Genomic DNA, 9,719 nt, shown 5'->3' with positions numbered 1-9,719 from the left:
ATCCGAAGCATCCAAATAGAGTGTGTAAGCTTGAGAAGTCCATTTATGGACTTAAGCAAGCGTCTCGCAGATGGAATCTTTGCTTCGATGAGAAAGTCAAAGAGTTTGGATTTGTACGAAGCGAAGACGAATCTTGTGTATATGTCAAAGCCAGTGGAAGTATAGTAAGCTTCCTCGTTCTATATGTCGATGACATATTACTCATAGGAAACGACATCCCGACTCTGCAGGAAGTCAAGTCCTGGCTCGGGAAGTGTTTCGCTATAAAGGACCTCGGAGAGGCTTCTTACATTTTGGGAATAAGGATAGTAAGAGAAAGAAGTAAGAGACTAATTGGACTTAGTCAGAATACTTACATAGAGAAGGTACTAAAACGTTTTAGTATGGAAAACTCAAAGAAGGGAGAACTACTGATACAAGGAAATGCCAAGTTGAGTAAGACTCAAAGACCGAGTACCGAAGCTGAAATAGCAGAAATGAGCCGAGTACCGTACGCTTCTGCAGTTGGCTCAATCATGTACGCTATGACTTGTACTCGCCCTGATGTAGCCTTCGCTTTGAGCATGGTTAGCAGATATCAAGGGAATCCTGGCAAAGCACATTGGATTGCGGTGAAGAACATCCTTAAGTACCTTCGGAGGACGAAGGAATGGTTCTTAGTCCTTGGAAGAAGTGATGACTTGAAGGTGCGAGGGTATAGTGATGCCAGTTTTCAGACCGACAGGGACAACTACCGTTCGCAGTCGGGCTGGGTCTTTACCCTAAATGGAGGAGCAGTAACTTGGAAGAGTTTCAAGCAAGAAAACGTAGTTGATTCAACGTGTGAATCAGAGTACATCACAGCGAGCGAAGCGTCGAAGGAGGCAATATGGCTAAAGAACTTCATCGGTGATCTTGGAGTTGTGCCTGCCATAAAGGAGCCCATGGAGATTTTCTGTGATAACGAAGGTGCGGTTGCCTTGACCAAGGAACCGAGGGATCATGGTAGATCAAGACATATCGACAGAAAATATCACTTCATTAGACATCATGTAGAAGAAGGACAACTCATAGTTAAGAGGATATCATCAGAAGATAACCCAACAGATCCGCTTATGAAGGGACTGAGTAGGGTTAAGCACTTGCAGCATGCTATGAGTATTGGGCTGAAGGATGATATTAGTATAGATTAGATAGTATTAGAAACGTATAATAGATAAATGTAATTAACATTTGGCGATTAAATAAAGGAGTTTTATTTATGAGTAATGTTACTGTCTTATGTTAATCATTTAACTATTGTTTCACTTTGCATGTTTTGACTTCCAGAATAATTGAATTTATTAGGAATAATCGAATTGTTCAAATTGTCCACAATCGTTCATATGTTGGAAGTAGATATGAATGAAGATTGTCATGAATTGGTGTGTAGATTGTCTAAATGGTGTTAGACATAGCAAAGGGTTGCTGCAACGTTCATGAGTGCTTATGAACTGGTTTTGAGCATTGGAATAAACCCGCGCTTGCTGGAATCACTTTATGGAATACGATATAAAAGGTGATCGCAAGACGATAATATCATATAGTCTTAAAACCTAGATATATGGTTTATTATTTGTTAATTGATTGTACATTGACAATGCGAAAACGCATCAGTTCCTCGGTGTTATAAAATGCATTGTTGTGTATAGTTGGTTAATGAATAATTAAATGCATATAAGTCGAAGTTTATCTGTAACTTTCATCAAAAAGGTAAAAGCGATATCTTGGCCGCTCGATGATTTGATTTGACTTATGTGCCAGGCCCGTTCAGAACTAAATTGATGTGTTTGATTAAGTTCTATGTCGAATAAATCGGAGATCGAGAAATCAAATGCTAGACTAACCATTCCATAGGATTGTCAGCATGATATCTAACAGAGGACTGTACGATCCCTTATCTAAAGGAAAAGATTGATTAGATCAGAGTTTCACAGCGTCTTTGAGAGCTACGATTGAAAACCGAATTGTAGTTGTATAGTTACTAGACTTATCCAAGTGGGAGACTGTTGGAATAGTGTCTAAGGCTGCAACTATATTATGCAAGTATTTGACCTGGTTGTGCATGGTCCGTTTGGGTTGCCTTCACCATAGCAACTTGATGGGATGATTTGTTAAGTGAGAGTAAATATTATAAGGAATAATATATAGTTATTTGATTAATATAAGTCATAGATTAATTAGTATTAATTTGGTGACTTAAAGAGATTAATTAAATAAGAGGGTATAAACTGTCAATTGTTTGATAGTTAAACTTGAGACTGTAAATCCATACAGATATGGATTGGATGAATTCTAGGAGCTAAAGGATAGCTCAAAATCATCCATGATGTTATCTAGGAATGGATTTGGATAGCCTTAAGAGAAGATTATCCCATTAGGGTTTAGATTGTAACCCTTAAGGAGTCTGCAAGTATAAATAGACCTTATGGGTAAGGGAAATCGGCATCTCATCTAAAGTAAGAGAACTCTGGCCGATTTCCTCCCCTCTCCTCTCTCCTAAATCATCTTCCTTGCTATTGGTGTTTGTAAGCCATTAGAGGAGTGACATTTGTGACTCTAGAAGCTCCAAGACAACTAGATCAACAAGGAATTGAAAGGTATGGTTCTAGATCTGTTCCAATGTTGTTATTTAACCTAATTAGGCATTAGAAGTCTTGGATTCAAAGCATGTTTAATTAGAAAGCCTAGATCCAAGCATTAGGGTTTTGCATGCGCACATAGGAAAGTTCTATTGGTGTTATGGAAAATTGTTGGAGTCCAACACACCAAGTGAAATATTGGAAGAGTTTTCAACCAATTTGGATCCGGTGAAGCTATTGTTGTGTGTTTAATGTTGGCTTCAAGGGTAGTTCATACGCAAATTTTATAAACAATGTTGTGGATGAAAAGGATGATGAGGCTTTTGAGGATCTGAGAGTTGTTGAGGTTCCTCAACTTGAAGGTAGTGGTGTGGCATTGGGAAATAGTTGAATTGCCCTTGGTGGGTTTAGTATGGGGAAAGTTGTACAAGAAGCTAAACCGGTGCTTTCAGGGGCTCATGAAGGGGTTTGTTTGTGTGCTTGAAGGCTACTTTTGCCTTTGTGGGAGATTCATGTGTTGGTTTCTAATGGAAGTATAGATGGGATTGTTGGGTGTAGGCTTTCTGTTGATGCTGTGGGAGTTTTAGAAGAAAAACTTAGAAGTGTTGAGAAGTTTTTAAGGTCTAGAAGGAATCAAATGAAGGGGGTTTATGGGATTGTGGTTCCTTCTTTGCAAGATGGGAAGACAAGACTTTGAGTCCTATAAAGAGAGGCCCTTTAACATCCATGCGACTCTGAAAAAGAATAAAAAAGTTAATAACACCATTAATGAATGAATTATATAAGTGATCAGAAATATTGTCGTATCGCGATAGAAACCTAATTATCATACATAGCTACCATTACCATCGTTCTAGTGTCGTTTCACATATGAATCACTACGAAAAAGCTAAATGAATCAAAATCAAAACAGAAAAATATATCCTAACCCATTGATTGAGGTCAACTTGAATTCGTAGAAGGTAACATGAGTGACGATGATTAAGATCCTTTAGGGATGGTGTCAGTCATGGATGCTCTACTCATGCATCATAGGTAGGACCGTTAACAAAGAGGAGATCAGATAGATTAGAAGAAGGGAGAAAAAGTGTATGTACCTGAGATTTCTTGAGAGCAAAAGTGGTATGAATGTTGCGTTTTACCCTAATTGGCTCCCAATTACTAGAAAGGGTATGGTTTATGGTATTTAATTGAATCCCTGGTTTAAGAATGTTGCAGTTTACAACAATCTCGACAAAATGGGGAGATAGCGCTAGAAATCTGGTGAGAAGGGGGTTTTCAGCCATGTAAAGGAGATGAGGGTTTTCAGCACAAGGCGGGGTTTCTAATTTTTAGGGATTTCATTTTCCCCCTAGCTATTAAAGGATGGAATGCGCGTTCTATTAAAATTAATAAAAAGACATTCTCAGATGACACACGTTTTATTTTAGGTTACCTCCGTGTTTTTTCTGTTTAGACAATAATTTTAGGACACGCAGAAATGCGGGTCCTAAATACTGTGTGTCATGGTTCCCGTGTAACTAAAGGCGTATATTCTAGTAGTATAGAGCGAAGATCCTTAACCCTATCCAGGATACCGGATGTCAAAGATATCTAAGGATTCTGAAACCTATCCAGGATCCCCGATCATAAAGGAGTCTTAGGATCCCGAACATACAACAGTATCTTAAACATTGTGATTAATATTTGCTAACAAGTTTAACAGCTATATTTTTTATTTATTAATCTCATGCATAGAAATGGTCAACATAAGAGTCATTCACAGCGAAGAAATTCTCCAACCAGCCTTAAAATCCGGGAATACCAAGTGAAAGCACGTTGGAAATACTAGTTCAACAGGATCCAAGAAATATAGGAGTTTTAGTTATATAATCTAGACTATAAATACACTTATAAAACTCATACAATTGACACACTCTTTAGACACCTTACAGACCAAGAGCTAGGCAAACATTTGTAATCGTATTTATATCATCATCTTTGTAATTTGCATTCAAATCAATAAGATCATACAATGGAAGTGACCATTATTACATCTCAAGGTTTTATACCAGAGATCCTATCAAGGATCTAGGACTTTCCTTGTAAACCACCCGTGTTATTTTTATCTCAATTTTGTATTCACATTATTCACAACACCACAGCTTCTCATATAATTTAGTTATTTTTGGTCCTAAACATAGTTAATTCCAATTCCACGTAAGTTTCTCAATGTTGACAATTTTATCTCATTCAACTTAAATCTTTCATTTAAACCCAATTTAACTTTCTATTAAGTTAAAAGGTTTTTATTAGTTAATTTACATTTATTTCAATATACTCCTTGTTTATTTCAGTTTCATTTATTTACTTGTTTTTTTCAATTAAATTATACCGAAATAAGGCAGAACTTTAGGTCTATAATGTTGATCTTACACTTTATCCCCAATACTATTGTTTACATTAAACCTGATGTGCTTAAATTATTTTTTGTGGGTGGGTTTTAAATTATGTATGGACTTTTGATCCTTCATATGCATTATAAATGTTAAACCCCATAAATGCTCATTAGGTTTCCTAAACCTTAACCTATATATTTTGACAACTATTCAAATTAGAAGTTGAAGTTGAGGACTTAAGGAGTTTGAAGAGCATAAGAACATTAAGAAGAAATTTCGTACTGATATGATATAAAGTTTACTCTATATCTATGTATTGACTATGTTGTTAGACCATCGTGAACCTTAATCTCTCAAAAGAGCTAAAAGGTAAAGATTTGAATGTTAGGACCTTATATCAACATCTTTTCTTAATTGTTTGATAATAATTAAATAAATGATTATCTCAAATTGCTCATATTAGGGGTGTTTTAAAAAGTCCGCCAGAAGCCCAAAAGCTAAATAGAATTTTTGAAAAACACTTTAAAAAAATAGCATACCAGCATAGAGAGGGAGGATAGGGCTTAAGCTAACTTGCCAACTCTAAGAGATGGTTTAGAGAGTCATCTTGAAATAACTATAGTTGGTCGGAAAGGTGTCGGTTTTGGTCTGATGTTGATTAGCTTAAGCTGACTAGTTAACTCGGCCTAACTTGCCAAGTTAGGGATGACTTCGGTTAGCTTGGAATACGTCATCTTGGGGTGGCTGATCAATTTAATGCCTAGAAAGTTTGTAAAATTTTGTGTAACTGTTTCTTAGCTTATAAAAACCGTCAATTTTAGTCATACTTACCAAATTCGGACAATATGAGTATTAATACTATAATATGCCATTTTTCAAGCTTCTAAGATTTTGAAACTATCCTTATACAACTCCGGGACATTGCTTTCCTTTTTGTACCTAAAAACCAATGTGCCTTTTATGAATTATCTTATAGTGAAATCGTGTTAATCCATTAATATGATTGAATTATCAATCGAAGACCATGAACATTATCAATATCTAAAAGGAACAATTTGATTATCAAAGTGGCCATATTTTCGTTTACAATTCTAACAATTAGGAGTCAAAATATTATAAATAGGTTGTTTTCCTAAAGAATAAACATATTTGAGTTTTGATTACACTCTAATAAATAATTAGAGATTAAAGTTTTCAAAGAACAAATATGATTCTTAATTAGCCGCTTGTCCTTTTCTTATAAGTTACACCCAGCCATATTGTGGTTCGTAAAATATAGTGACATTAACTTAATGATCAAATTATGTTCACTAATGAATAATTTATATTTTGTAAGAATGACTTGCACTTATAATAAATATCGTCTGATGTTTCATAAATAGTTTTTTTAAGTTGATATAAGAAATTTAAATGAAGGTAACGTTCCGAAGAAGTGAAGGGTAGTGGGAAGGGGTGGTGCTGTCATTTTGGTAACAGAACCAATCACCATTCAGAAAGCCTTGATTAGATAAAGACAAATTTAAAGAGCTTCAACACCATCCCATCATCACCATTCACCATGTATATATAAACCACTCTATCCTTCCACCACCGCATTCTCTCTCTTTCTTTCTCTGTGTGTTTCAAGATTAATCAATGGCGGAGCAAGGGCTGTATGACTTCTTAAAGCTGCATCCTCTGGCGGCTCAGCCACATCCTCATCCTCATCCCCATGATCCTCACCCTGATGCTAAGCTACCGAATCAATCTTCCAGACTCTTCCGTTGCCTCTACTGCCCTCGCCAGTTCTACACTTCTCAGGCATTGGGAGGACACCAGAACGCCCACAAGCGTGAGAGAGCCGCCGCTCGCCGTTCTTGCATGGCCACCGCCGATAACCACCTTCCAAACACAGAATCCACCTCCGCCGCCGCCTATACCAGCTGGTTCGACCACCCACTTCAAGCCGACGCCACCAGCTCTCTGGTCATCCATCATATCACTCCTCCGCCCACAGACAACACCACCGACGTCCTGGACCTTACTCTCCGGTTGTAAGCGTAGCGTAGCATCACTCTTCTTATTAACACATGCTAATATTCTTCAAGTCTGTCTAACATATATGCCGCTAAACTAGTGTAGCTGTTCAGGATTTCGTGTTGTTTTCCCTAGCCTTGAGAAATCAAATGAGGTAGCTAGCTAGCTACAAGGCTGAGAGTTGTTATATATTAATTGTAGGGAATTTAACTGATCGATCGAATGAGGAAATATTCATCGCATTATTTAATTCGTTCTTTTTAATATATCATGCATATTTATTTGAACTGCATATTCACACACACACACCAAATTCGTCTGTATATATATATGTATGCATATTCATCCAAAGCTATTTCACTTATAGTACGTAATACCAATTTTAACTTGCTCATCATATAATTATGTAAAACGCCGATACATCCTTCTCCACTTGAACAATCCATAATCTAATATTGTTTCATTTCTTCTTATGACTATATAAGTATATCGCTTTTAATGGAAACGTTTGATTCTTTCCGAGTTTTATACTCTAGCTTTTAATTATGAGCATCCATATTAAGATAAAAGATGTATCTCAAAAAATAATTTTTTTTTCTGCTTTTATATATCAAATTTCTTAGTTTCCATTAAATTGACTGTTACGTATCGGATAAAAATAATCAATTCCCAACCGACCCAAAAGTTATTCTTACAACGTTTTTTATTTCCTTTTTATTTATGTTAAAATAAATTTAAAAAAAAAAAATGTAACTATCTTGATTCCTAGCTAGCCAATTAAACGGAACAATCGAGATTTATGAATAACGCCGACAAACAAAAATGTTGATATATACATTTACATGACATACATGATACATGATGCATCTATAGCTTTTTCTGCTAACTAAGAGCTTGAAACGTATGACCCGTTCCATTATCACAGCACGATCTTTCATTCTCTCTTTTATTTATGGCACATTCTATAAGTATCCTTCAATTGCTTTATGTACCTAATGTGATGCAATAGTGCTTGTGTATCACCCGCAATGTAATGATTTATGTGAACGAGGGACACCAGAACAAGGGAAAAGAAAATAATTGAAATTTGATCCTTTTAATATCTATACCACGCACATCGGTACTTTTTCTCTATTTTAATAATCATTTATATAAATTTATATAAACAAGTCAAGCATTGGGCTATAAAAGGTAGCACACAAATTAATCTCAGTAAATTACAACAATTTGATTCTTGGATTATATTAAAACTCAGACAAAACTTCATAAATAGTCCCTGTTATTTCATAAAATCTAAAGTTTCTTTAATTTTAAATAGTTCCTGTTATTTCATAAAATCTAAAGTTTCTTTAATTTTAAAAAACCTTACGGATATTGTTTCAAAAGGTTTAATGTTTAATCCTTATGGTTTATATGGTTTATTCCGTGAGTATTTGTCTATTAAGTCAATGGTATTTTCGTTATTTCTTTATCCCAGGGGACCATTTATGAGGGTTTTTAATTATTTGCTTGTTTAAAAAAATTAAATTTAATATGCAATTCTCTCTCTCTCTCTCTCTCTCTCTCTCTCTCTCTCTCTCTCTCTCTCTCCCCCCCCCCCCCTTAGGGTCACCACCTAAACATGGACGAACCAAAAATCCTTTGTATTCTTCTTCTTGTGTTCATCCTTAAATCTTCAGGAGCATAAAACCTTACAACTCGAAAATATGCAAAAAGACAAACGCAATTTATGGGTTTGTGTTCTTATATTCACTATGTGTACTGGATCTAAAAATTGAAATTGCAATCTAATTTCGTTTTCAATCAATTTTTGGGTTTATTACATATTCCCTTTTCGATTCCAGTTTATTTCTTCAAGAACCATATGAATTTTAAGATTTATTTTTAATTCAGGGCACATACACAAAAACTCCATCTCAGCCCCTTTGATATCTTTGCAAATGCTTCTACAAAATAGCTTAATTCCATGATTATGGCGTACCCGTTTGCTATCTCAGCCCCTTTGCTAGGAGATGTTTTGATTGAAGTTCATAGAAGTGAGATTTAGATATTTTCTCTTCTTCGAATTTGGTTTCAGAGAAAGAAATGTATAAGAACTAGCTTCAAGAGTTGGCATAGAGGAGTTACTTTAACTTGTTGTCATATACATATATCAGAGAAGGTCCAAATCAAAGGATGTACAAGAACCTTTTGCAAGAGGTGTCTGAAAAGGTAGGATCATCATTACCAACATAAACAACCTGTAGATCAGGACTTGGGCATTTTCCTATATTCACCTGCACTACTTCATTATTATGTGTGTATGTTTTAATTTTTCGGTGTGTGTATTGAACCCATATCTCAAAACTTCAATTGTTTGTGTTCATAGAGAATCGGGGTGGAGCAAATGGGTGTCATGTTATTTACTGGAATCCATCTAGCAGCGATGGTTTTTTCTGATGAGAGAAATTAGGATGAGACGTGCTTGATCTTCATGTTGGCTTTTGTTTGTTTTTCTTGTTTTGATGCTTGATCAATCAATTGGGGATTTCTAATTTTAGAAGTGGGAGTTCATGGAATATTCTGTTTCCTAATCATTTAATCTTGAATTTTTTTTGAAAAGGGAACTTCCCTAACGAGGGTTTATGGGCTAGCTTTTGCGTACTGACTAATCCCCGACTCCAAACATGAAGCTTTGCATCACGCCTTGAAGTCACTATAAACGAACCTCCATGGTTACAAGGGT

The 9,719-nt window shown here is 35.7% G+C and overlaps 1 protein-coding gene across 1 annotated transcript; it reads left to right on the top strand.

The window, feature by feature from the left end:
* Positions 1–6,613: 6,613 nt before the first annotated feature.
* On the top strand, positions 6,614–7,015 carry LOC145040995 (uncharacterized). The gene has a single exon (XM_078988873.1). It carries the CDS (start codon positions 6,614–6,616, stop codon positions 7,013–7,015), a length of 402 nt encoding a protein of 133 aa, XP_078844999.1.
* Positions 7,016–9,719: the final 2,704 nt, after the last annotated feature.

The sequence above is a fragment of the Lactuca saligna genome, chromosome 4 (assembly GCF_052625555.1).
Source record: "Lactuca saligna cultivar CGN05327 chromosome 4, ASM5262555v1, whole genome shotgun sequence".
Taxonomy (NCBI): domain Eukaryota; kingdom Viridiplantae; phylum Streptophyta; class Magnoliopsida; order Asterales; family Asteraceae; genus Lactuca; species Lactuca saligna.
The sequence above is the reverse complement of the archived record's forward strand: the minus strand, read 5'-3'. Positions and strand labels throughout refer to the sequence as shown.